Here is a 27,488-nt window from a genome sequence, read left to right on the forward strand (position 1 = left end):
GCAGGACCAGGGAGGAGATCGTCCCCCTGTACTCTGCACTGGTGAGGCCTCATCTAGAGTACTGTGTTCAGCTTTGGGCCCCTCACTACAAGAAGGACATCGAGACCCTGGAACGTGTCCAGAGAAGAGTTATGAAGCTGGTGAAGGGCCTGGAACACAAGTCCTGTGAGGACTGACTGAGGGCACTGGGGTTGTTTAGTCTGGAGAAGAGGAGGCTCAGGGGAGACCTTATTGCTCTCTCCAACAAGGAAGCTGTGGGGAGATGGGGATTGGCCTCTTCTCACAGGTAACTAGTGACAGGACTAGAGAGAATGGCCTCAAGTTGCTCCAGGGGAGATTCAGGTTGGAAATTAGGAGACATTTCTTCTTAGAAAGGGCAGTCAGGCATTGGAACAGGTTACCCAGGGAGGTGGTGGAGTCACCGTCCCTGGGGGTGTTTAAGGAAATGTTGGACATGTTGCTTAAGGACATGATTTAGTGGGTGACATTGGTAGTAGGGTGATGGTTGGACCAGATGATCTTGAAAGTCTTTTCCAACCTTAATGATTCTATGATTCTATGATTCTACAAATCAACCACAGCTGTGTCCTATAGTGTGATACCATCTAGTTAATTGTGGTTGGGGTTGGGGTATTCTCACAATTTGAGCTTACATTGACTCTCCAAGAGACTTTCAATATTTCCTTTTTTTTTTTTTTTCTTCTCATGGTGTCCCTGTAGGCCAAACCTGACATATATGGATACATATCATATATATATCATGGAAATGTATCCAAGTCCCACCAGGCTGGAAGAAGTGTTTGTGCTTTGCAACCTCCAAAGGGGAATTGTCTTCCATGAACTGTGTCAGGGAGTGCAAGAAATGGATAACTGCTGGGTGAGCATAAATTACTGTGCATAGGTGTGAGTGGCTATACAGTTTAGAGGCTTCTTTTTCTACAGAGCTTTTGTTTGTGCCTCTGGGCAGGTTATGGTTATTTTCCATATGAAAGAAGATAAGTCTAAGAGTCAGAAGTTGTGCTGCACAGCAAATGTATCAGAAATTAAACTGTATGCTAACTTTCCGGGCTTTATAGGCTTAGATATATCACTGAACTTTTAAAATAAATATTTGTATTAACTGGTGAAGATCAACTGCAAAATGAATGTTATTATTTGCCTTGATATGATTACCCATAAACTGTTGTTAATAAAACGTTCTTGTGCTCAGGCCTAGTTTTCTTACCACTCAGATACACCACTTAAGATACTTAAGATACACTTACCACTTAACATACAGTTTATTGAAAATGTTAGGAAATGTATGATTCAAACATACCTCCATTATGTAGAAGTCATTTTCTTTAGTGCAAAAAAAGAAGAGAGCAATTGCACTATTTATTTATGAGGGCGTATGTGACCTCTATTCCAGCTATTTATGTCGTATACTGGCATTTCATCTGTGTACTCTCAAAGTAGATCAGCTTTAAAAAGATGACCTCTGTCTTATTTATGGGCAGAACAGGGGTGACAATGGTCAAAATGCTGAGATTATGATTTCCTGACATTTTTATCAACCTCGGTAATGCATTTCAGCTGGAAAATGCTGAAGTTGACAATATGTAATTTTTGGATACTGTGTTAATATCATATTTTCTGTAATTCAGCAATTGTAACCGTTGTTTTCACTTCTAAGGGAGTCTTTTACACCACATGTACTGCCTCAGACATTCCTGCACAAGCATATAATTCATCCGTTTAATTTTCAAGAACATTTCTGTCTTCTCATTAAATGGTAATTTCCTGTATCAGAAATTTAATGTCCTCTCTAATTGTAGGGTGATCAAAATCAGAAAATTATGTATTTTTATATGCTAAGTGGATTTTGGGTTTTGGAATTCATGTAAAATATATAACTTGATTTGTTTCTCATTGCTTTTAAATTTTGAATTCAGGTTGTTTGCAAATTAGTACTTTGACATTTTCATCACAAAATGACATACTAACCCTACCCCTTCAGCTGTGATGAAAAACATTATTAAGATCGCAATGTCAGGCTTTCACAGGCTAGGGAAAGAAATTGGCATCTTGTCTAAATTGTGCTTTCCTAACTTGGCCCTTACCTCAGTTGAAGGCATTACAATATGATCTTTAATTATATGAAAAGTCTATTTTTTTCTTGCCTTATTTAATATCCAAAGTAGATCTATTTTGTAGATGAATTAGAATTGCATAATGAAGAAATACTGGGTTTTGCTGAGGAATTTGGAAGGTATTTAGCAAGCTGGGTTAGGGATTCCAGGAAGAAAAATGATTTTCTATATTATAGCAGTCGAAGTTTACCTTGAAGAGACGAATTCCTCTCTTTCATCTGTTACAATATTTCTGGACAAGTTAAATCAAACTTTTCACAGATGGTCACTGTTTTCCTTGTTGCTTGAGTTCATTGCAAATGTTCTGAACACTCAGAGCTAAAAATCAGGGCACTGGGAGCTGGGCTTTGAGCACATAAAGTGCTATACAATGATTTCACAAATGTGATGTCCAAAGTGAGCATGTACATTTGACCTCAGTCTTTTTAAGCCTACGTTCCAAGACACTCCTCATATCTCAGGATATTTAAAAGTAGATTGTGTTATGGCTTTGAAAGATAATAAAAAAATAGTCAATGGGTATTTTGTCCCTGGGTCAGTGTTTAAACTATGCACAGTATGTAAGCCACAGATACACATTAAATGATGAGGAGAAAAAAAATAGTTGTTCATTACATGAGTAGAATCCTCCTCCACTGGGGTGTGCAGGTGCTATACAAACAAGCAAAAGTTAAAACGTATTGGAAAAAAACATAAGAAAGTATACTGACAGCTAGATAATCAGACTGGAAATATCTAAGATGGGAGTTCCCAGGCTACGGTATGTGTACTACTAGTGGTACGAAAACTATTTCAAAGTGATTTTCAAATAAGATCTGAGCGTCTAGGCAGAAGAATGTCTCCTCCTGCACATAAATTCCTTGTATTACATTTCCACAGGAAACTGGGGCATAGATCTAGAAGCATGTGTATGGTTTAATGCATGCTTCAGTTCCACCACCATCACTAACGTGGTAAAATGCAGTTCTCTTTCCAAAGCAAAATAATAGTTATTCTAAGCTTAAAGGATGTCCTGTTAAGCAACAGGTCACATTAGCTCAAGCAAATTACTATTTTATATGCTCATTCCTCACCTCCAACTCTTGTTTAGCATGGAAAATGAAGTTAAATGGCATTGTGTCCTTCTAGGAATATCCTCAGGTGCACTTCACAAGCTTTTGCCAAGTGAGTTAATGGAGCAAGTGAGGACAGGAGTAGCTTGTTGTCTTGTGTAATTTTAAAGTCATTTTCTGACAGCTTAAGAATTGAGTATTACGTTCCATCCCAGGCATCCTAGCATATGAACTAGTAGGCAGAGACTTTTCACCTGCTACTCCTTAAACCTGCCCCGACTTTTCTTATCCCTGGCTTTCATTTTCATCTGATTAAAATTGCCTGGTATTCACAGTTTGTATTCCTCAAACTTCTCAGAGGTCCTGCCTCCCTGCACAGTGAGTCTAGGCTCAATGTCTCAACACTAGTTATCTCCTTCCTTTCCTCAGTCCAGTCTCGCTAGCTGGACATCCCTGAACTCCACCTTCCCCCATCATTTTCCAAGTCTCAAGTTTTGTACACATGTTAGGGCTCTTTATGACTTCCTCACAGCAGAGTTTTTAGAGCTTTACTACTCAATTTCACATTTTCAGTGAAAAAATATTTCAAAGCAAGATTTTCTGAAAGTTTATAACTTAGAAAAAGCTGGATATTTTCACTGGAATGATTGCTACACTTTTCTGATTAAAAAGTTCTTCATTAGCAATTTTTGTGTGCTGCTCCTATAATACATGCCCATGAGTATGCTCATTTCCACTCTCATTGCCCATGTGGTTCTCAAAGAGTTGAAACATTTCAGATGAAATTAAGAAAAGAAAATAAAGAAGAAAGGAAACAGAAATAAAATCAGCAGAAGGCAAATATTTTAAAGTACAGCCATATGTCAAGCAACTGAAAATAAAATAACCATCCATAAAACCAGAAGCACCTTTAATCAAAGTGAACTCCCATATAATATAGGATAAGTCCTTTCAACATGCATCTCAAGCAGCCTTAAGTATAAAACTACTTTCTGTGCTTTAAAATGTCCATTTTATTATAATTTTCCTGTTACAATGAGGTTGCTGGGTAGATATATACATTAAACGAATATATATTTGAGTGAGTACTTTATATCATCATATACTCTACAACTATGTAAGCACCCATGTCAATATATATGACTATGTAAACTAAAAGCATAGATATAAGCTTGAGCAATTTCGCGTAGCTGACATTATCTGAAGAGTGAAAATTTCTTAAATGGATTGTACCCAACTAATGGGCAAAGTAGTAATTAGTCATGCTGTCATTAACTATTCATTTAAGCAGGTTAATTGACATGTGGCCATGCATTTGAGAACCAGACTTGAACTTAAATACATATTTAAAATAATATTGCAATACTATTTCATTTGAAATATTTATTGATCTGAACATTTATTCAAACAGCAGCAAGTATACATTTAATTGATAAAAATACATAAATGTACAATGATTCTTGGATCAATACAATATGTTGGAAATAATAGTGCCAAGTGAGTCCCAACCAATGTATAAAATTAAAAGATTAGAAGAATAACTCACTTAGTATTTCCAACAGTGTGATAGGTGACAGGTAGCATTTCCAAGACATTCACAACTGACAAAGGAAAAATGTATTAATGCTTCCTATTCGATATGAATGTAATGTATGGGTGTGTATGTTTGAGTATATTGTTATACATATGCATGCATACAATCTAATTTGAAACTAATAGAGCTGCAGTATACAACAATATGATTAATACAGGACAATTTAAAAATAATTTTATTGGGCAATTAGTGCTAATGGATTTACTCACACTTCATAATCCATGTGCTGTCATTGACTAGTAGAATTATTAAAACTAGTATTAATTGTTATCATTTCAAAGCTAATACTCTTAGGTAGCAATCATTGGTAATCACTGGCTTACATGACTAAGTAAGCTCATTTGCTGTCTTTAAACATATACGAACATTCAAAACTGTGCAATATGTATTAATATATTGTATATTGACAGGGTCCCAAACAGAGCTGCCCATGAAGTTACTGCACTTCAAGTACTTTCTAGTACTTACAGATGTGTCTGAATGCTTAACTTCACTGCAGCTTCTAAGAAGAGAAGAAAAGAGAATTAGGCAATGCCTGTTGGAAATTTAAGAAAATATTCTGCTGCATTGCTGAAGTAGCAGGAGATACATAAAACCAGTCCACAGAAATGCTCTGTAGTTTATTAGGCTGTAGTGGAGGTAAAAACTTCCCCATGATTAAATCACTGTTTGCATTCCATTTTTGGTATTCAGGCATAAATTGCAGTCTGTCAGCATACAATATTTTCCACAGAGGATCCAGAAAACAATGTGTATGGTAAAACAAACTTGGTGCTGGGTAGGAGGGATAGTGTCCCCATGGCATGAAATTATTCACAGTAAGGCAATGCTCTAGCTCCTTTTGACGTCCTCGCTTTCGTGACCGTCGATGTTGCCTGAAGTCCCCATGAACAAAGTCATCTAAGTTTGATGGGTGGATACTCCAGTAGTTCCCCTTGCCATCCTCACATCTCCCCACTTTGACGAAACAATCATTTAGTGAAAGGTTGTGCCTTACACTGTTTCTCCAGCCTCGACTTTTGTTCCTGTAGAAAGGAAAGTTATCTTCAATATATTTGTAGATAGCAGCTAAATTCAATTTATTTGTAGGGGAAGAAAGAATTGCCTTTGCAATCAAGGCTATGTAAGATAGGGGTGGTTTTTCCAGAAATCTTCCTTCATCCACATGCACAGAAAGACCATTTTTGGTGCATATATGAGAGCTGGAAATTCGTGGTGGAATCCTCTGAAACACTTTTCTTTCTTCTCCTCCTACAGTATGGATGGATGGACTTCCTTCATTGTTTTGAGAAAGGTCTTCAGTCATTATAGCAGCATGAAGTATAGCATTTATTTTATTTCAAATGTTCTGATAATTTACTGCAAGTAGTCAGTTGAATATTGGTCTGCTGAATATGAGCAGCAGGAGAAAAGGAAGCAGGACTTTAAATATGCTGCTCTCACGTACCCAGATTCCTATTTTATACTTTGTTAAGTCAACATTCTTAACAATGAAAACAGAACTGCCAATGTTTACAAAAGTCAAGGTACGAGTCCTAGCTGAATGAAAAAAATAGAAAATAATTATACTATGTTAAGTATGAAGATAAACAGACCATGACGTTAGCCTTTTACTTCAGTATAATCTGAGAAAACACCCTTCAGTGTTCTCCATTGAAACGTAATGATTAATGAAAAAATGGTTGTGGCTAGATAGCGTTGTGAAAGGATTAGACCCTCCACTGATATGCAGAACAAATTGAAATCAGCATGTTGGTTCCTGTGTTGTACACCTAGTCAAGCATGTTGTATTTAGTACAATAAACATTTGCTTTACGCCCTAAGAGAAAGTACCGCGTGACACTTGCTATCAAATTTGGTAGCTGCAGGTTACCTATTCTTGGTGAAATTGAATTAAATACACACACACACACAAAACCAAATTACTCCCCATTTATTTTCTTAACTCTCTGGTCCCAATTGTGCAACTAGTTTTCAAGCTGAGTATGCATGTGACTGGTCCTACTGACCCAAGAAACCACTTGAGGGAGCAAGTACCACTCAGAGCAAGTGAGTACTGTGCACTGGGACTCCCAACGCTTGAACTATTACTTGAACTTTGACATAGCCCTCAGAGTCCTGAGCTCTGACACTATCAAGGACAAGATAATCATGTCATGTGATTAGTCAAGGAAATTAATTAAACATGTTTAAATATGTTCTGAAGCAAAACAAAACAAAATGGTAGAACCTTTGAAAGAAAAATGTGCTCCTCAAGGGAATTTTTCTCTCTGGTATTGTATTCTTTTGGGTCACTTTTGATGTACAAGATATGTATTCCCAAACGAGATCAGAGTTTCAAGGCATCAACAGCAGCCATGAAGATTCAATCTTATGAAGATGAAGTTGATGTTATTCAGAATCACAGAATCACAGAATTGTAGGGGTTGGAAGGGACCTCAAGAGATCATCCGGTCCAACCCCCTTAGAGCAGGCTGCCCAGGTAGGCTCCCAGATGGGCCTTGAATATCTCCAGAGAAGGAGACTCCAAAAGCTCCCTGGGCAGCCTGTTCCAGTGCTCCGTCACCCTCACCGTGAAGTTCTTTCTCATGTTGGTGTGGAACTTCCTGTGCTCCATCTTGGGGCCATTACCCCTTGTCCTGTCCCCACAAACCACTGAAAAGAGGTTGGCCAAATCCCTCTGTCTCCCACACCTCAGCTATTTATACACATTGATAAGATCCTCTCTCAGTCTTCTTTTCTCCAGGCTGAACAGACCCAGGTCTCTCAGCCTTTCCTCATAGGGAAGATGCTCCAGGCCCCGTATCAACTTTGTGGCCCTCCGCTGGACTCTTTCCAGGAGATCCCTGTCTTTTTTGTACCGGGGAGCCCAGAACTGGACACAGTACTCCAGGTGAGGCCTGACCGGGGTAGAGTAGAGGGGGAGGATCACCTCCCTTGACCTGCTGGCCACGCTCCTTTTAATGCACGCCAGGATCCCATTGGCCCTCTTGGCCACAAGGGCACACTGCTGGCTCATGGTCAACGTGTCATCCACCAGGACCCCCAGGTCCTTCTCCTCAGAGATCCTCTCCAGCAGGTCGTCCCCCGTCTTGTACTGATACGTGCGGTTGTTCCTTCCCAGGTGCAGGACTCTACACTTGCTCTTATTAAACCTCGTTTGGTTTCTTACTGCCCATCTCTCCAGCCTGTCCAGGTCTCGCTGAATGGCAGCACAGCCTTTTGGCATGTCAGCCACTTCTCCCAGCTTTGTGTCGTCGGCGTACTTGCTGAGGGCAGACACTATTCCCCTGTCAAGGTCTTCGATGAAGATGTTGAACAGGACTGGACCCAGCACCGACCCCTGGGGAACATCCATCAGAGTCTGAAGGAAGCAACACTTGGTTGCTTCCTTAAAGTGCTTATTCTGGCAAAAAGGAGACAGTGAGGGATTAGACCACACATTAAACCAATCCTATTCCCTTAGACCTCAGCGTTCACACTTTAGTTGACTATCTTGATTGTACATTTGCAAGCTTTTTCTGAGGTTCTCAAATCCACCAGCCTATGATACAGTTGGTAGCCATAATTGTTTTAGATCAGGAAACAAGACTCAAAATGTAATGCTATTGTTCATACTGGTCTCAGTAATGCCTTCTTCTGAAGGCATTCATTTGCCTCGTTCTATCCCTGCTAGAAATTTTCTGCCTGGCACATCCCTAAGATGCCAACATCTTTCCATCATACTGGTGGCTTTTCATAACCTTCTTGTATGTTTTTTATCCATTTTATTCTCCTCCTCTCTTATTTGCAGCTGAACAGTTGCCAGGTCATGGCAGAAGCTGTTGAGGCTAATTAGCTCCAGAGCGTGTGACCTGGCACTTTTGGCTGTTTGATCACCCCATTTCTGTTGCTGCAACTGTAATCAGATTAGGCCCGAAGGGGTTCCTACAATAATAACATCAAATGTTTGATTTCATTCAATTCAAAATACTGGATTTCCTATAGATTATTTTGTGATTTCTGCTGAGATATGGGTCTTTATGGAACAGTTGCAGGCTGAAGAACAAATGCCTCACTGTGACAAGGACTACATATTGCTTCCCCTACATTTCTAACAAAGAAGCACAAAATCAAACACATGTTCTGCTAATTTAGTACCCACTTTGTAAATGGAGAGAATTTTAGAGAAGGATTAGACATGGAGACCAGACATTGAGGGCCTACAAATACTCTAATTACATCAAGAATAAGCAAAACTATCTTATTAAGGTTTTCAGATCTAAAGACAAGCTTTCAGAAACTGAGGAAACTGAGGTTATTAAAGGGAGCCAGACTGAAGTGTTCAGGAATTCAAGTGCAGTAAAGACTCAAAAATCAAAAGCACAGAAGTTGAACTCAATCCTAAGCAAGAAGAAAAAATATGTAGGAAAGGGCTCCGTACACGAACAGATGAACAGTCCTTTCAGTAGATAATGTAAGGAAAGAACAATTCTATAGGGAATGAAAGATAAAAAGGTGAACAAAAGAGAGACATTTTGAGGGGCTGAAAGCCCTGATCTCCAATGTAAAAATTTTATTTTATTTTTTCGTATATGCCTGCAAAGAAAATATTCATCCCATACTTCTGGGCATATTGTTTGTTTCTCCTTTCTCCATGTTATTTCTGGAATTATTTTTGTTTTCCTCTGAGTTCTCCCTTTAAAAGTGAAAGGGTGAAAATCTCTCTCTTTCCCAAAATCAAGGTTTCTTACACAAAATGTAAGGCAAATTCCCTGTTTTATCCTTATCCTTTGTGGGAGTCTTGTCACTGCCTGAAATGTCTGCAAAGCTTTGACATTAGGGTGAGAACTACCCTCACTTGCTCAATATCCAGTTTTATCTGAAAAGAAGAATCAAAGACAGAGAAAACATACTGTCTACTCTTCCTATACAGACTTTCTCCAACCTGGGGAAGCAGATTCTTCTTCAAATATTGACACATACCTTATTAAAGCACCATTTTTGTTACTGCATTCTTTACAATGTTAATAAAACATTGCATTCTTAGAAATCTGAGATTTCCTGAAAAACAATATAAAAATATCAAATTGCTTTATCAAATTGCTTTTCATTATGATTTGTCATAAATTAAACGTTCTTGAAAAGATGAACCTGGAAACCAGTGTATCTGGAAATTCTGTTACAGTAATATAATCTGTTCTGAATTTTCACTGTGCAAAGTTTGTCTTGATTGTCTTTTCCTCTGTCGGTGTTTTGTTCTGTGTCATCAGTCTAGGTTAACAAGAGTTTTGTCAGGGATTTAGCTGTAATTGTATGAATGGAGGCTATCCCCTTAAAATAGTACTAATATTCTTCATAAATATATATATATATTTATATTCTTAAAAAGACTGCAATTTTTCCACTTGACACTGTGAAAATATCACAAATTTTTAAGAGTGAGCTGGTTTCTTCTCTGGGCCACAAATTAATAAAGTTGATACCAGCTGCAGTCAGTTCAAAGTCATAGGACAAAGTTTTGTAAAAATATTCTGACAGTCCATACAATCCATAGCAAAGATCAGAAAACAATTGAGGGCAGCATTTGTCCTCACGCAGCCTTTATTACTGATATTTAGCTTCAATTGTGGAATTTAGACAGAATACCTTTCTTAAATGAGATGTTCTTTCTTCCTTAGTTCTACATACTTTGAGAATGAATTGCTGTTTCAAAATGCCTCTCACAATATGCCAGCAATGTTTTTTTGTTGTCCTTTTTTTTTTTTTTTTTTAACCTAAAGGATATAACCTTTTAAATCTTTCTTTTCTTCTTCTACCTCTTCTACCTCTTGTTCAGCACTTTTGACCATTCAACAGTCAGCTGGAATAGTGTTCTCTGCAAGGAGAAAATGTTTTTATGTCTCAACCTAATAGATTTATTTAATAGAAGAGAAGTAAGAACATCTCATACTCTCAGCTGAAGAAGCGCAGTTTCCTAGGGCACTAGGGAATACACTGTTAGGAAGCCAAGTGGAACCAGATTTTTTGCTGCTCATCTTTAGCTGATGCTTAAGACATAATTGTTTTTCAGTTGACACAGAAAGGTATATTCTCTCTCCTTCCAGAAAAGGCCAAGAAAGATCAGCTGGCCAGTGCTAATAATAGACATGCCAAAAACATAGGCCAGAGCAACTATTTTTTAATTAAAGGTCTATTTGGCTATTGCTTTCTGTGCTCTGCTGTTTGTTTAATTAAGTCCCAAGCCTGCTGCCTCTGTGATGTTCTCCCCTATAACATTTACTATGCTGTTAACTAAAGAAGTTACCCCTGTTTAAGTATTTAATATTAAGCCATGTTATTTTCTACAGATTCTTACTCTATTCTATTTGCTATTTCCATTGTTACTTAAACAGTATTTAACAACACCTGGAAAACACTTGTTTTGATTCAACATTTAAATTTGGTGTGTAGAAAAACAGTAAGGAAGATGAGGCTTTAAAAAAGAAGTGATTAGGGAAGTTACCCCATGAAGACATTTTGAATTTACCTATTGGTAGTATAGTATGAAAGGAAATACTCTGTTGTCTGATTAAGGGGTTTTTGGGCACTGTATTGTAAGATGCAGAGAACAAAAAAGATATTATTTTTCATTACAATTATTTTCAGCATGTTAATGCAATTCCTATATGTGTAATTATACTTGCTTTTGTGTACCTGGTTGAAACCATGCAACCTGTATGTGGTTACAGTATCACAGATTTCTAGGTTGGAAGAGACCTCAAGATCATCGAGTCCAACCTCCGACCTAACACTAAGTACTCCACTAAACCATATCCCTAAGCTCTACATCTAAACGTCTTTTAAAGACCTCCAGGGATGGTGACTCCACCACCTCCCTGGGCAGCCCATTCCAATGCTTAATAACCCTTTCGGTAAAGAAGTACTTCCTAACATCCAACCTAAAACTCCCCTGTCGCAACTTTCGCCCATTCCCCCTCGTCCTGTCACCAGGCACGTAGGAGAACAGACCAACCCCCACCTCTCTACAGCCTCCTTTAAGGTACCTGTAGAGAGCGATAAGGTCGCCCCTGAGCCTCCTCTTCTCCAGGCTGAACAAGCCCAGCTCCCTCAGCCGCTCCTCATAAGACTGGTTGAAACCCTCATAAAAAGTCTAACACAGCACAAACTGTCCAGGCATATGCTAGATCAGGTGGAGGAAGAGGCATAAATCTCCATCCCTCTGCACTGAAGAAGATGAGGCTTGTGGATAGGACATCCACAGTTTCTCTGGGCAACGTGTTCTAGTGCCTCACCACCCTCTGAGTGAAGAATTTCCTCCTAAAATCTAATCTAAATCTCCCCTCTTTTAGTTTAAAACTGTTCACCTTTTCATATCACTATTTGCCTGTGTAAAAAGTCACTCTTCTATTTTATAAGCCCCCTTTAAGTACTGAAAGGCTGCAATGAAGTCTCTACAGAGCCTTCTCTTCTTCAGGCTGAGCAACCCCAGCCCTCTCTGCCTGTCTTCACAGGACGGGTGCTCCAGCCTCTGATCGTCTTTGTGGCCCTCCTCTGGACAGGATCTAACAGCCCCACATCATTCTTGTGCTGGGGGCCCCAGACCTGGAAGCAGCACTCCAAGTGGGGCCTCACTAGGGCAGAGCAGAGGGGCACAATCACCTCCCTTGCCCTGCTGGCCATACCTCTGTTGACGCAGCCCAGGATGCAGTTGTCCTTCTGGGCTGCAAGTGCACACTGACAGCTCATGTCAACCTTTGTGTCCACCAGAACCCCCAAGTCCTTCTCTGCAGGGCTGCTCTCAATGAGTTCTTCTCCCAGTTTGTACTCCTGCCTGGGACTGCCCTGACCTAGGTGCAACACCTTAGACTTCGACCTGTTGAACCTCATTAGGTTCATGTGGGCCCACTTCTCAAGCTTGTCCAAGTCCCTTTGGATGGCATCACTTTCTTCTGTCACATCAGCTGGACCACTCAGCTTGGTGTTCTTGAAACAGAAACAGGTGTATCTATTAGGAGTAATAAATAAGTTCTCCTTGTTTGCATAATTACACGGTAGTATTTTCTTAGATTACATTGACTTAAGAAATAGAGTTGCCATTAGAGCAAGAAGCCTCATTTTCCAAAATGCACCTTATTTGCATGGTGCAAAGGCAAAATATGCATACATCAAGTCAGCTGTGCAGCTATGTGCAAGGCAGTACACAGGAGCATGTAGAAGTGATGCTTCTGGGATTTCAGTGAGTGAAAGTCTGGACTCTTTCATGAAAGGAGCTCTGGAGATCTCACTCCCTTCTTAGGCCCTCATGAATACATGGCTGGATAGCACTACCATCTGTCTTTAAAAAATAAGTCTTCAATGCTTTCACTGTTAGCCCTTGTTGAAAAATACAGCATTGTACAGTGCTGGTTCAATATCAATAATATTCCAGAAATTTACAGGCTGTGGTAGGAGTTATTTAGTTTATAGAAAGCTATTTTGTGACTCTCTCCTTTGTGTCTTGTGGAACAGCTGTCCAGAGATTAAGGTGGAGGAGCATTAGAAAGAGCTGGAGATGCTCTCATGGTGTAGGATTAAAATTACCTATAACAACAGGAGAAAGGATTCAAGACAGCCAGCAAGACCTGAGCCATTTGAAAGTGCAAATGATGAGTTAGGTTTCTGGCCTGTTCCAAGATCCATGATGATGCCACTAATGCTGTCAGTCTCTGAATCGGTTAATTCAAAGCAAGCCCTGTCATATTTATTAGCTTGTACTACACCATTAGATTATAGTGTAGGTTTGCCCTTTGAGAGAAACTCAAGGAAAACAGATTAAGTAATATGAAGCAAAAATGTGTCATTTTGATTTCATGATCTTTGTCCCACAAACACTGCATTTTTCCATGCATGGTATGCCATAAAAGTAGAAGCTAAATGTTAACTGATTAAGTTGATTGAGAGTTTCATTTAATATCGTGGGAAGGTACCCTGTACAAAGGTTGAAAACCGTTTAAACAGTGAAGTGTGTTTCTTCCTCCTGTTTATAGCTGTTGTGCACAGGGTTTGCATTTCAGGGTTGGCTGCACAAGTTAATTTTGTGACGTGCTTTTCTCTCCATTTGGCTGGATGATGCTATATGCAGTCTAGCACTAGATAATTTCATAATATAATTAGTCGCAAATTCAGTCATATTTACAATGGTGTATTACAAGTTCATCTCCAGTGTACTCACTTCAATGTTTTATAGCATTCCTGGTTCATTTAAGTTTTGATGTCTAATCCTTAGCTAGAAATATCTGATATAGTCCTAGGATCTGGCCCACTGATTTAGCATGGTTGGAGGTCAAGGAAGGATGTGGCATTGTACTTATATGCCTTTAAACATTGTAAAAAAGGAGGCCTTGAAAACATATACAGGAATAATTGAAAATATAGAAACTATTTGCCTGATACATACTAATCAGAGATTAATAGCTCCTTATTTGTGGAACATGATCAATTTATCGTGCAGCATAAGATGATCAATCACCTAAAGATAGCTGTTTGTGCAGTTAGATTTTAAGTATTATTTTTCTTCATAGCACACAGAGCCATATAAAAATAGGGAATGCAATATTTGAAATGTATAATTGAAATTATAACACCTAATACTATCAGATGGAGGACAGAAGAACATAGCTAACACACCACAGCATCTATTAATAGGTCTGACTCCCTTTTGCAATGTCAACTGTAACATTAATCCTTGTTTTAAATCACAGTGTCTCAAATATCAGCTGTTACTAGTTGTACAGTTCTCTTTCAGTTTATATCAGAGAGCCCAATGGAGTCTTTTGAAGGACCTAGTAGGGTTAGCAAGGCTAACTTATTAGAAGTCCCTACTGTGAATGATTTCTCTTCTGAAGATGAAGATGTTAAACCTGACATTAAACATCGTTTCTCTCCACTTCCCCGAAGGCGGAATTCTGCTTCTTCAGAGGAAGAGGAGGCAGATACCCCCACCACCATTGCAAGAAAAGTTTCGTTTGCTGATGCATTTGGGTTTGATCTTGTGTCTGTTAAAGAGTTTGATACATGGGAAGTTCCAAATACAGCACAAAATAATGACTTAGAAGATGAAGTGTTCCCTCAGGAGGAATTTTTTTTATCTCAGCTGTTTACGTTACCTGCTTCCCAAGAAGAACTTTTGCAAAAAGTGCGAGAGCAGAAAGTACTGCTGGAGTCAATTGTGTTCCTGCCTGGGATTACCTGTATGAACGGTATTATAAGAGTCCTCAATGTATCTTTTGAAAAGCAGGTATATGTTCGAATGACACTGGATGACTGGGTCAGTTATTACGATATCCTAGCAGAATTCATGCCTAATTCTTGTGGCAGTGAAACTGACCAATTCTGCTTTAAGATTTCTTTAGTGCCTCCTTATCAGAGAGATGGAGCCAAAGTGGAGTTCTGTATACGATATGAGACATCAATTGGTACTTTCTGGGCAAACAACGATGACAAAAACTACACTCTGATTTGTCACAAGAAAGAAAATGTGTCCAAGCTGGATAATAAACCACACAGAGAAGCTACTGATAGACATCTTAAAGGCTGCTTAAAGACAACACCAAGCAGGTGAGGTTACATCTTCCCTTTTGTTAACTTACAAAATAGCTGGCTAATTCTAACTTTCTAACTTGCTGAAGCCAATATTCCCATGTTGACTGTTGTTGTTGTTGTTTAAATAATAAATCAGACCAAAACTTGTTTTCAATAAAGCTCTTGCATATATCAGACAGTAGTTTTCTGCAGACGGTTGGAATCAAACATCGTAGTTTTAATATATGGCATGCATGCCACTCATATGAAAAGTAATGTGAGGGTCTACAAATTATGTGCTGTGTACTGATTTTGATCTCTGTAGCATATAAACTGAGCTGACATCAGTGGTCTGGTGAGCCTACTTTGCTCTAGACTGAAGTAGCTGTACGCTTAAAGCACTTCACATTCAGTTCCTTGGTAAGTCAACAAGAATTAAAAAGATAAAAAAATCCTGGATTTTCACATAATTTATTTCATATTTCATATTTCATTCTCTATGTGCAGCTACTAAAACAGAAATGGCAACAGTGGGTCAGGAAGCTGGTAACTCAGGGAAGGGTCCTGTTGCAATTAGAATAGCTGGTACAAACTTTTCTGCAATTGGCTGGGCTGTTCTGCAAGGTGCATCTTAGAGTAACAAATCCTTCTCCCTGCCATTGGTTGATGTTTTGTTTCACAACCGGTGAAATGAGTAACGATTTATAAGGCAGAATTGGTATCATAATAAAAACAATAAAATGTATTCAATATACATTGTTCTGATTAAATGTAGGCAAGTATTCTGTTGATTATAAAGTGGCAGTAGTTAACTTATAGCTTAACCCTATATGAAGAGAGAAACGCAGGAACAGTAACTTTTAGCTTCCTACTCTGTTTTTAACTCCCCTTGTTTCTGTAAGTAAAACAATGTTGCCCATGTAAATCTAATTCTCAGGTTTTTGTTTAGTAAAATTCCTCTAAATCCATAGAAATTCTGCAGAACCAAATCTATATTTTACCTGCAGCATCCTCTGCAATACTTAGATCTCTGAACTGTTTTCTTCCAAGAAAAGAAAGTTTCCAAGAAACTTCCTGTTTTCTTGCCAAGTAAGATGGTGTTGTTTGATTTCCCAGGTTTTAACTGCCTGCACTCTTCCACTGAACAGAACTGGTGGAGAAGCAGGAACAAACCTGTGGCAGTGGCTGGAGCTGAAAGAGAAGGGAATCCTCCAAGGCTTCCCCTAGCAGAGCCTCTCTGTTCTGTCTCCTCCTGTAGCCCAGGCTCACTGTGCTGAGAACCTCTGGCAGCTCTAAGTGCATGAGTCCTGTGAGGGGATGTGTGAAATACAACTTAGTGCCTGCACCACCAACATGGTGTAAGAGCAGTCCCCAGGGATAACCCAAGGTCCAGTTCATAGACAGTCCAGAGAGCTCTCCTGGCAAGCATCTCTAGGGCCAGCCCTGAGTCAGCTCACTGGTGCTTCCACAGGGAATGTTCTTGTACGTAAGAGCAGAGGGTTCAACGCATTTGTCTGCTGTGTGGTCAGATCCTGACATTTGTGCCTGGTTCTGTACGTTGTATCTGTCCTTCAAGAAGTGTCACATGACTCATTCTGGGTAAATAAGATAGCCTGAGGTATTCTGTAGAAGGGCCTTGATATCAGATAGCACAGGCATATGCAGGCAGTGTGATTTCAGGCTGAGTTCAGGTAGCCTGCATGGAGGAGATGGACACGGAGAGCTGAGTCTTAATTTAGGGAGCCCTGGGCTTCCAGCTGTGTTTGGGACTGACCTGCAAATTTAGATACAATTGGGCAGTTGAGGTTAAGTGACAAAAAATAGTTTAATTCCCTGAAAACCCTGCAGTGATATATCTGGTGCTGGTATAAATTGTAGAAACATTTAATCTGGGGAATGCTCTTTTGCATGTATATGCTGAATATATTATAGATACCTCAGCCACAAACATATATTAGAAAGTGGAAGGAAGATAACATGTCTACTTCCTAACACCAAATTACCTTGTCCCTTATCGGAGATGTGAAGTTGTATCCCTCCATATCAGTACGTACCAGAATGCATATATGTATATGTGTGTGTGTCTGTGTGCACATATAAATGTGTATATATATATACATATGTAAGCATACATATGTATGCACACACATACATATTTGTTCATGTATACACATGTACACACATAACAATTTCTGACATTAAAAACAAAGTGATCAGGTTCTTGTTTACATTAAGATCTGTTACACATTTTTGGCAAACAGTTACCTACATGCACTTTCAAGACACTTTTTAGTGGCAGAAGGATGTAAAGAGTCCTTACATTAAGTGAAAAAAATGTGCTACAAGTATTTCTGGAATACCGTTTCAGTGGTCTCTATGGCTGCTGAAAGACAGTGCTGGCAGATTGTAATCCAGGACCAATTTTATGCTACAGGGACTTCATTGACTTCACAGGAGTTACAGCTTTCACCAGTGTAAATGAGGTCACCATCAGGGCCTTTCGTTTCAAAAGAACTAAGATGCCAACCTCCATTGCTCACTTGTTTTTCAAAGTGTCTTTGTACATGTTGCCCCTTTGAGTGAGGAGGAACACCCTGCAGACATCTGCAAAAGTACCTCATTATTCTCCTTCAGACCCTCATTAAAACTCTTTTGCTTTGATGTCTATAAAAAATCTCAAGAAAAACAAACCCCCCAAAATTGGCAAAGTGAGGCTGATGATGTGCTGTGACTACTTCATATCATGTTGAACAGTGCCGTCTGTTTCCCTGCTCTCCTTGACAAGCACCCCCCCTTCTTTTTCTCTCTTTCTCCTCTTGTTTTATGCTCAAATTATAAACTCTACATATAAATTATAAACTCTACATATATGTGCCGTGCTGTATGTATACAGAGTATTTAGCAAAGTGGGGTCCTGGACCATAACTAGGTTGTCCTAGAAGCTGCAGAAATGCAAACAGATATACAGAGAATTAGTAACAATTTTACCTATGGATCACACAGGTAAGTAATATTGTTATCTATGTCCACAAACTGGACATCTTAAATTGATGATTTCTTTATAGCAACCTAAATATAATGATATTTAAAAAGGGCACTTATTTAAGCCCCTAGTTCAAATTCAGAAAACTGTTATCATTTTATTTTTTAAATCTTGGCTCTAAGATATTTATACTTTCTCTTAAAATGTGCAATTTACCTTTCCAGTTAAAAAATAAGACTGTTAAAGAATTATGTTTTTTAAGCAGATAGTCTGATCCACTCTAGGGCATACTTGTGTGGCTCATTAAATGTCATTAGCGAGGATTATTTGCGTTAGTTAAGTGAAAGTAATAATATGCACTTTCAGAGGAAGTTACTGAGGAAAAACAATATGACTGTATCATGTTACCCTTAAGAATATGAACCAGGACAAAGTTGTGTGAATAAGGCCAATGAGATGGCTACCGACATCATTATTAAAAAATAAAATCAAAATGGACTCAACCCTCAAAAATCACACCTGAAAAATATGGTAGCAAAAGGCAAAGCTGCATGGAATAATTAATGTTGAAAACTATCTGGATTCGGATGATCAAAACCACATGCCTATTCATTCCATGTTTTACATGCTTTTGCTTCTATGCCTAGACAAGAAAAAATAGTCTTCTCCCAAACTTTCATAAAATATTCGCTTCCAACTGTATTTTTCCATGCAAAAATTCTCTCCAATATAAATTTTAACAATTTTTATTGTTTTTCGAAAAACTTGAAGATTCATAGGAACAAAGTATAATTTGAAACAATAGTGTCTGAATTAATTACTTTAAGTCTATCTGAAAGTGTGCATTTAACTTGTACATACTCATATTTTTGGGGAAAAAATGACTCCTAAAAATGTGAAGGTTGCCACTGGAAAAAAGAAAAAAAAAAAAGAAAAAAATAAGAAAGAAAAAAAAGAGAGCTCATGTCAGAAAACAGTCCTCATTTCCATCATATATACAAACATCTAAACATCAAGAAAAATGTAATTGAATTGTATCAGCTCCAGTTTTTCCTCTTTTTGTTTGGCTTTTGATTTTGGGACATGGATAATGATTCTGAACACAAATTTCTCCTGGTCCTCAGGTTTGGACCACGTGATTTTGTTGTGGACCCCAGGCACCTGCATCGGTCTGATGAGACAGGGACTGGTTGTGTGTTGCATGAGGCAAAATCCCGTAGATCATGGTGCACGGCGCAGTGATAACGACCTGCAAACCTTTCCCCCCCCTGTGGCCAGTCACTGGTGAGGCTGTACCTTATTTCTGTGCTTGGTCCTGATTTGCCATCTGTCAAGAGAGCAATTGGAACAGCAACAAGAGGAAAATGGCTGATAAGAATGAGAAATGTTTCTCAAAAGGCTAAAATGTATTTGGACTCCTGTCCTCTGACAAGGAAAGGGAAGCTAATATGTTTGTCATAACTGTTAGTTATCCCACTCTTAACTCTCTAAGCCCACAAATGTATCACTCTGAAATGATGTTGATCCTGTGTTTTTCTGGTAATTGCTGGACGTTCTTTTCTCTGAATGGCAGTACATCAATTTATTTCCCTCCATGATGTCTCTCAAAAAGAACACAAAATAGGTGATGTCTCATACAAGAGCTGCTCTATGTAAAATGTGTGATGAGAAGGAAGAGATTAAAAAAAATCTGGTCTGTGGGTCACCAATGCCAATTTTCATCAGCATAAATACTGAATAATCTTAATGCAACTGTCAGTGAATTTCTTCTGTGCATGAGTACTCTCCTGTCTTCAGCTCCAGTCTCATCCACTTTCTGATGGAAGGCAAAGTAAGTACGTTGCTGAAGACACGTGAACCAAAAATGTCCCCTTGCCACAAAGAAGGCCAATGATATTCTGGGCTGTGTTAAGCAAAGTATTGCCAACAGGTTGAGGGAGGTGTTCCTTCTCTTTACTCAGCCCTAGTGAGGCCACACCTGTGTCCAGTTCTGGGCTCCCCAGTACAAGAATGACATGAACATAACGGAGAGACCAAAGAAGGTCTATGAAGATGATAAAGGGCTTGGAGCATTTCTCCCAATAAGGAAAGGCTGGGAGGGGCTGGGAAAGGCTGGTTCATCCTGAAGAAGAGGTGGCTCAGGGGGATCATATCTGTGTGTACAATTACCTGAAAGTAGAAAGCAAAGAGAATGGAGCCAGGCTCTTTTCAGTAGTGCCCAGTGAAAGAACAAGAGGCAATGGGCACAAACTGGAACACAGAATGTTCCCTTTGAGCATCAGGAAGAGCTTCTTTCCTCTGTGGGTCACTGAGCACTGCACAGGTTGTCCAGAGAGGTTGCGGAGTCTCTACCCTTGGAGATCTTCACAAGCTGTTCTGGGCAACCTGCTCTAGGTGGCCCTGACTGAGAAGGAGTGTTGGACCAGATGACCTCCAGAGGTCCCTTCCAACTTCAGTTGTTCTGTGATTCTGTGTTATGTTCTGGCAGGACTGCAGTGTGCTCAGTCTTCCACAGGTGGATGGCAAACCTGAGCCTAGTTGTGCTGATAAATGCAGTTCTGCATCACCTCCTCTTGGTCTTTCCCACAAACCATTTAAAAAACGAGGACTTCTGAGGAAGATGTTTAGTTTTGCATATACTTTGCTAGGAGGAAAAACTGTATTATTCCCAGCCGGTTCATCTAAAATACGACATTTAAATTATATTCCCTTTTAATCCTTGTTCTTTTGATTATTTCACATCATAATCAGAAAGGGAAAAGGAGAGCTGAAAAGGTGTTAAAATATACATCTTCTTTGTGTACTACTATTTAATCTCAAGGTTGTTTCTGGCATCTCAAGTCACAAGTTACACCTTGATCAGCATACAGATATGGGATTTGACTAAAGTTTATTACTATTATTAGCAAGTGACTGCAGTCACTGTTTTTACCAGCAGAGCAGCTGCTAGAGAAGCTATCCATTCACAGGGAGCCAGCTAAAAGCAGCACTCCTCTGCTGCTGACTCTAACCTGGTATTCCCAGCCCTTCTCCTGCCTCCTGGTCAATGCCAGTCTTTGCCAGTTGTAGAAGTAGGTAGGCATCAAAATAACACTTCTCCAGGTACTTCAAGAGTGTGATTATTGGGGAGACAATTTAAGGTGGTCTAAAATATAATTTTCAGACAAGTGGGGTAAAAACAAGCTGTGGAACTAAGGCTGAATGTTAGGAAGTGTTTCTTAATAGTGACGGTAGAATTATCTTCTGAGGAAATTGCTATAGCCTTAGTCTCCAAAGTCAATTAAAATAAGCTAAGATAAACCACTTAAAATATTCTGCAGGGAACAATCCTACTTGGACAGGTACTACACTCAGTGGTTTAATTTGTCTTTTTTCTATTTATCTAATCACAATATTTCAAAATCCAGACACACTTAATATTTTAAATATGAAATATCTTAAAGACCCTAAGGATGGATATCTAAGCTAATGGCATAAGGCTTTGAAAGCTATCACAGAAATGCCAAAAAAACAGGTGGAATTTATGGATGAGAATGGCATACACATATCAAATAGACACTTGCTAACCATACTCGTGACATACCTTTGGACAAATAGAAATACATTGCTCCTGTATTCTATTGTTTAATGACTCTTCTGTTTAGTTAGATACCTGTTTAGCAAGTTGACCCGAGCTGGTAAGGAATATTTCAATATTCTGTCTCCTGTCCACTGTCCAGTTATTGCAGTTTCTAAATGTTCATTTAGAAAAAAATGTTCTATTACATTCATCTTGACTTGGCTAAATGTTAGTCCTGAAAAGATATTTAAAGTCAGTGAGACGTTAACTGAGAGCACTAGAGGCATTTTTAATCAATGCATTCACTACCTGTGTCATCTGAGCTGTTTATTCTGATTAGGAACTTTAAGCTATGATCCAGCCATAGCTCTGCAGCTCTGAAAATTGAAGCAATTGACTCAATGACAGTGTAACTCCAGAGAACCGATCGTCTATCATATTTTTAACATAAACTGTTGATGGTTTATTTTCTCAGTTACATAAAATAGAAAAATATGTCCAAACAAATACTTTTCAAGCTAAATACAGTCCCTACCTCAGGGCAAAGGAAGAGCTAAGACCTTTTAAACACTGAGGGAATATGTTAGAAGTGGCTATTTGATCCCTAGGCCTTCAGTGACACACACAAAAATATTAGTTGATATGCCAAGGCATAATGGGGGGCTTGGTTTTCTGGCTGTCTCTCCAGTCTCCTTCTCCTGATCTGTAGAGCCAGCTGATACTCTGACACTAAACCCAAAGATTTATTACTGCTGGTTACTAATAACAGCCCTAAAGAGCACTGAAGAGCACTGAAATATGCAATTGAATGTAGTGCTACTGTGAAGAGTCCATGTGAGCTAGGTAAAGCTGGCAGTTTTTTTCTTATCTGGCACTTGGGTGCACCAAGTGAACTTGCCTTTAAATTTTTAATTGACACATAGTAGTTGTTCCTACAATAACATTTATGGCTTCTAGTAGTGTAAGATGTTCAAGCCTTTCATGTTGTGATAGTTGTGGAGTTTGTCAGTCTTTCTCTCTCCCCAGTTACTTCAGTAAATTTGCACCAGTATCCCTGAGGTTATTTTTTAGGTTAGATTTTCTTCATAGAAATATTCATTTACATAGTCAGATGTTATTCACAGTGTTCAAATTGCTTAAACATAGGTGCAACCATTTTGAACATTGACAAACCAAGTGAGAAATATTGATATTTATCACAGTGACCTTCTTGCTATGTAAGAGTAAGGTAGTGTATGGGGAAAAAGTTATAAATGTCTCTTCTCATGGTGATAACACCTGGAAATTTCAGATGTTAAGATATTTACTGAGTTTAGAAGTGCCTTCCAAATTTTAGACTAGATTTGTCCTCTCTTGAGAATGACTGCCTAGGGATTTTTGTGGTCACCCATTCTGTTCTTCTGGTATCTGTGCTTTAGTCTCACCTGACTGCCATCCGTCTATCTCTAAGGCATCTGTCATCTTCCTGTGTACGTGCCTCAGCATACTGCAGTCAGCCTCTAGGAAATGACTGTCCCCTGACATGCTGGTAGAGGACTGTTCCTTTTTTTTTTTTTTTTTTTTTTTTTCCTCCAGCTAAGTTCCAAGGAAAGACCAGGTGCCACACAGCCTAAGGACTTTTTCTTCTCAGATCTACCCAAAATATGTCCAGCTTGGAGGAATTGCAAGACCTGTTGATGGTACTTGCTTTTCTCTCCTACGTCTTTTAAAACAATGGGAGAAAAAAGCAAGAGAAAAACAAAAGCCCTCCACCCCCAACTCCTTTCTACAACATCATTTTGATATTTTACCATGTCCCTTCCAGACAAAATAGCAACCAGAGAAAGTTCTCCTCTGACCTCAGACTGAGCTTATTGCTTAGGAAACTTGACTCCTGGAGATAGGCACCCCAGCAGTAAGATGTTGCACCCCTAATTGACAATGGAGTTGTTGATAGATCTTCTAGCTTTTTCCAAGGGAATCTTTCCCTAAAAAACTTCCTTGTTGCTGAAGTAGCTAGCCCAATCTGTCAAGGGACTTAAGCAGATTTCTGACACTTCCATGTACAAAACAGTGGTGTAACAAGACTTCTGACCTGTTTTCTTTTCAACATTTTTATGTAGATATCATAACAAGGTACCACAGTCATGACGGGCTATAAGAAAGCCTGACAAAAGTTGCAGTCTGCCTTTTCATAGTTACTTAGTTCATAGTTCATAGTTTCAGATTGATTTGAGACTTTTTTTTTCTTTTTTTTTTTTTCTGTGTGTGTGCGTGTGTGTGTTCTTTATATCTATAATAATGAGATTTGGGGATAGACAAGGCTATGTTAAAGGTTAGAACCTGGCACCAAATTGGATTGTGCTCCCTTTTCAGACACACAGGCACTAAAATCTTCAAAAGGACAGATATGCATCTGTATTAAAAAAAATAAATAAATGTATGAATGTTTTGGCATTAAAACTCAAGGTCTTTTTTAATGAGCTAGAAAATAAAGACTAATTTCTTGGGACTCTGTTTGCTTTGAGGCAGTGATTATTCTCATCCCAAACCAGGCCAATGCATTTTGTTCTGTGCCACCTATGTCCCTGCTTCAATCATAAACTAGGACTGAAAAATGAAAATATTAGTAATTGGAAAATATAATCCCCTGGATAGCACCAATCCAATAATCTTAATAAAAATAGGTTTATTACAAACATTGCCTGAACCCTTCTGGGAATTATCTTTTCAGAAAAAAACACTCAAATTCCCTCACAGCTGCTCTCTTGATCAATTGTTCCCCTCGATACTATTAATCATCATACTATATACTGCTTATTCTTAGCATCTTTTTCCACTCCACTTTCCAAACTTCCTTTCCAATTTCTCCTTGTTTAGAAGCTACTGACAGTCTTTTATTTGTCCTTTCGCAGGCCCACCTTTTGCTCTTTTCTGGTTTCAGCCCTTTTCTGGGTCATGAGATGACCCAAACTAACAGGTATTTCCTGTATTTTCCAGGTAGGGGAATACCACAAGTTAATATTCTCTTTCTCAGATTTCAAACGCTTAAAGAGAGGTTCTTTTAGACTCTATTTTTGTGCAAACTGCTTGTGAATGTTGCTAAACTGATTCTCCTGATAACGCAGTCTTCTGTTCACAGCATAGTTTCAAAATGGTAGCTTCGGTGCAGACCTCCATTGCTGTGCCAGTGTGCAAATATCCTCACCTACCACTCTAACGATGAGCGGGTCACTGTCTCCATGCTTCTATCCTCTGTGTCCTGACTATCAACAAGGGAGCTAATTAGTGTCAGTCCCATTTGTTTGGTGACACCTATTTACTAAGGACTAGATGGAGCCTTCTCTAACATTTCTGGTAGTTGAAGGTCATATAAGAAAATCAATGCTGCCTAGATTTGTAATAAAGGTTCTGATTTTACATACAGCTTCATTCTAATAGGATCACTTGTAACAGCATAATATTTTTTAAAAACTATTCAGTATTTTCTACTTAATGTTCACATGGCCATTCATTTATATCTGTTGATAATTTTTTTTTCCAGTTTTTGCTTTAATTTCTGTAACTCTTTCTGTGTGGTCTCAATTATTTAGAATCTAACAATGTAATTTAAACAATTGTTTTCCACATTGTTTAAATTATTTTCCTGTTGTGTTTGTGTTTTTCAAATACCTTCTTAAAAAATGTAGACACAAATAAAAAGCAATGGTACTGCCACAGGTGGCACATGCACATTGCACTGACATGAAACAGAAACTTTGTGGTTCTGGCACACACAGCATCTCTACAACGTGGAATCATCTGAAGCTGAAAACTCTTAGGTAGGAATCAGCCATATTTTCAAGTGGAGTAGTCGTATAAGTAGAAATTCAGATGTGTGTTAGGAGTGTAAACTAAAAGACCAGAAATAAGAAATGGTGTTAGCCGAGCTTCAGTATCATTTGATCACTATATGACATGGCTGTGATGCTCCTAACTTGAGCACAACCACTAAGAACAGCCCTTCTTAAGTAAAGCCTTATAAGTAAAAGCCTTAAAATTACTTAGAACATTTCCCTGAAAGGTGGTACAGCTGAGCACTTAGTTTCTTGCAACTTTCTTTCAGAGCCACTTTAACTGATTTTTTTTTCCCCTACTAATGGATTTGGTACTTCAGAGATCATATATGCTGCAGTGTTGACACTGACTGCCTTTTGCTGTTTGCTGTCTTTGTTCTGCTGCTCACTTTGTCCTCTCCTCGCAAACCAGGGACAGACACTCTGTCCAGTTTTGATCGTGCATGCCCAGGTTCTCTGCCTTCTTGGTCAATCATAATTGTCCAGTTGGCTAGCACTCTCCATAGGGAACAATATTTGAATTTTATCCCTATGTCGTCTCTTAAAAAAGCAGAGGACCCTTTAATTATCTCAGGTAGTAATGTTTCTTTTCTTATATTTTTTTCACATCTACCAATGTCTATCGCAATGTGTCTTCTCATACAGCGCACATCTTTTTTACTGCACCCTAATATTTATTTGATGCAAATCTTGTTTGAATGATTGAAATTCTTTAGTAATCGTAGGAAAAAAAAAAAAAAGCGTCTTATTCTGTATTTAGATGATTCCTCAGGAAAAATGTATTCCCTTAATTTCTAGCAAATTCTTATCAATACCATTATATACAAATTGTTACAAAGATAAGCTATTCTTATCTAACGGTTTTTAGGAGTTTGAGACAGTCTCAGCAGGAGTTGCTGAGGGATGAAACTTCTAATGATGATTTAAAGCAGTGAAGTGTGTAGGCTGAAACTGAAATAATTATTGCTGTAACCCTCTAAGCACTCTAAGTTCCTCAAGAGAAAATACTTTGTTCAGAATAGACCCTGAACAACAAAATGCTAAAAAAGTAAAAGAAAGTTAAAAAAAAAAAAAAGAAAAAAAAAAGAAAACCCTTGGAGCAGGATGATAATTTAGAACTAGGATCAGTCTAATGTGAGGATGTTCTCAACAACTACTCGCAAATGCATCAGACATCACAATTAAAAAGGAATAATAATTACAGTCCCATTCTAAAGTATGTAATATTCTATTCCATTCAGTAAGCCATGAACACTTTAAAACCATCAGTGTAATCCACAAACCTATATTTACAACATTAAACTGGATGTTCTGCCTTTTCAATAACTGTCATCTCATCTCTATTATTTTCACCTCAGACTCTAATTGTTTCTTTTATAGGAGCTAACCTACCAGTGTCCTTGGCAGTACAGTTTATGGCTCATGCATTTACAGTAATTGTTTGGGCAATTTGCCACACAGTATAACAATCTTCACATCACAATCAGTTTTTATAATAAACAGCATTAGTTGTGAAAAATACAAGTGATGCATGATTCTTATGGTAGATAAAGGGCACTGAAGATGCCCTTTAGAAAAAGAAAGGAAAATGCTCAAGCCTTGAACTGCTTGAGAAAAATACTGATGTCACAATAGAGCTAATTAATTTGATGGTACAAACAAGAGGGGGAAAGGGCCTTGCATTCATTAGTGTCAATTCCAAATGAGAGCATACCGTTCATAAAAATAATATTCTGCCTTCATTTAGACAAAACGTGCAGGTAAACAAACGAGATATAAGCACCAGTTCCTGCAATAACAATGATTTCTCT

The 27,488-nt window shown here is 38.6% G+C and overlaps 1 protein-coding gene across 2 annotated transcripts in view; it reads left to right on the forward strand.

Annotated features, from left to right (window-relative positions):
- Positions 1-27,488, forward strand: part of PPP1R3A (protein phosphatase 1 regulatory subunit 3A) — a 64,135-nt gene that overhangs the window by 12,921 nt on the left and 23,726 nt on the right. Inside the window, exon 6 of one of the 2 annotated variants that reach the window (XM_083820627.1) lies at positions 14,697-15,356. In XM_083820627.1, the coding sequence (XP_083676753.1) occupies positions 14,697-15,356 (660 nt within the window). Of the gene's footprint in view, positions 1-14,283; positions 15,357-27,488 lie in introns of those variants that run through there. The other variant, XM_083820626.1, reaches the window with a different exon arrangement.

The sequence above is a fragment of the Anser anser genome (genome assembly GCF_964211835.1).
Source record: "Anser anser genome assembly, chromosome: 1".
Taxonomy (NCBI): domain Eukaryota; kingdom Metazoa; phylum Chordata; class Aves; order Anseriformes; family Anatidae; genus Anser; species Anser anser.